The 1606-nt window shown below is 43.0% G+C and overlaps 1 protein-coding gene across 1 annotated transcript; it reads left to right on the top strand.

Annotated features, from left to right (window-relative positions):
- Positions 1 to 228: 228 nt before the first annotated feature.
- LOC145389636 (uncharacterized) lies at positions 229 to 789 on the top strand. Its single transcript, XM_080264872.1, has one exon. The coding sequence runs from the start codon at positions 229 to 231 to the stop codon at positions 787 to 789; it is 561 nt and encodes a 186-aa protein (XP_080120998.1).
- The last annotated feature ends 817 nt before the right edge of the window (positions 790 to 1606 follow it).

The raw sequence follows: 1606 nt of genomic DNA, 5'->3' as shown, positions 1-1606 counted from the left end.
AGAATAAAGTGCTGCTGTTGTTTTGCATTGGATGTGTTGTTTAATTGCTTTCCCTGTGGTCGTGGATGTCAAGCAGAGATCTTCAAGATATTAGAAACTGGCGACGAGGATAAAACAAAGGAGGGATCGGCCAGAACGACTGTATGGGTGACGTGTGAAATCACTGCTGGAGACGCCGCTATCAGCCGTTGAACCATCCGACCCCTGCCATTTCCCAAGGTATCAGCTATGGCCCTCATTGGCCAAGTAAATGCATTTGATTCCGAGTTGGAGTCTTGGACTGAATACAAAGAAAGGCTGGAACACTATTTTTTGGCAAATGAGATAGAGGACGACGCCAAAAAGAAGTCAGTATTGATAGCTGAGGTGGGAGCCAAAACATACAGACTTTTGAGGAGTTTGTGTAAACCCAAGCAGCCTGGTGAATTAAAATTTGATGAACTCTGTAAATTGTTAACTAACCACCATGAACCCAAACTCTCGGAAACTGTGGCAAGGCTGAAGTTTCACAAGAGGATTAGGCAGTCTAGGGAGACTGTACCACAGTATATGGCTGCTTTGAAGGAACTTACAGAACACTGCAATTTTGATTCCTTGACAACGCATCCACAAGATCAAATGTTACGTGACCAGTTGATTGTTGGCATTAATGATGAAAATATACAAACAAAATTATTGGCTTTAGAGCCTCCAGCTGGTGAGGTTTTGTCTTGCAAAAAGGTTTTTGATCTGGCAGTAGTCATAGAATCAACGCAGAAAGATATATCTGACATGAAAGGACCAACATAGCAGCAGCAGCACAGGGTGAAAGAGGATGTACCATGTTGGAGATGTGGTGGGGCACACTACCCTGACAAATGTTGGGCCAAAGATAAAAAGTGTTTTAACTGCCAACAACTCGGCCATGTATCCCAGAAATGCCGGAAACCACGTAGGAGAGAGGGATCAATGCACCAGAAGGATGGGGTGACACCGTCTGTCAGAAGTAACAGCTGGTTCAGGTCAGCGCAGCAGGGCTACCTGTCAAGGCCAATGCAGCACAGTCACCCCAAGAATATGGCACCTTCAAGAGGACGATGGACCCAGAAATCCGGTAGAATGCACCAATTGCCAGGATCTGAAGACTCAGGTGGGGAAGAATGTAACAGTGAGGCTTATCAGGTGGCAGGTGAAGCTGACAATGACTACAGTTTTGACTTTAAGTCTGTGAACTATTGTGGTGGAAACAAAAGTAAAATACGGTTGAACAGCATAAAACCATATCTCTGTAAGATAAGTATGGAAGGACAACAGGTAGAATTTGAAATAGACACAGGTGCTAGTTTTACTATTATAAATGAACAAGAATATCAGAAAATTTGTGAAAAAGTGCCTGAATTACACCAGCAACTGACTGAAGATGATGTAATTTTGAGGGCATATACTGGTGAAAGACTTGAAGTAAAGGGTGTGTTGATGGTGACTGTCAAACACCATGACCAGAGACAGGAGTTACCTTTAGTGGTAGTAAAAGGCCTTGGACAAAATTTATTGGGTAGAAATTGGTTGGAATTGCTCAGGATTGATTGGAAGAATTCTGTGTTTACAGTAGAAGGCAAACTATTTT

Source organism: Coenobita brevimanus, unplaced genomic scaffold (assembly GCF_032717465.1).
Source record: "Coenobita brevimanus isolate Jiangsu-jjx unplaced genomic scaffold, ASM3271746v2 jjx.HiC_scaffold_170, whole genome shotgun sequence".
Lineage (NCBI taxonomy): Eukaryota > Metazoa > Arthropoda > Malacostraca > Decapoda > Coenobitidae > Coenobita > Coenobita brevimanus.
Note: the sequence above shows the minus strand (reverse complement) of the source record. Positions and strands in the feature narration are given on the sequence as shown.

Bases quoted from the DNA above. Each gene is read 5' to 3' on its own strand.
- LOC145389636 (XM_080264872.1), top strand. From the start codon at position 229: ATGGCCCTCATTGGCCAAGTAAATGCATTTGATTCCGAGTTGGAGTCT.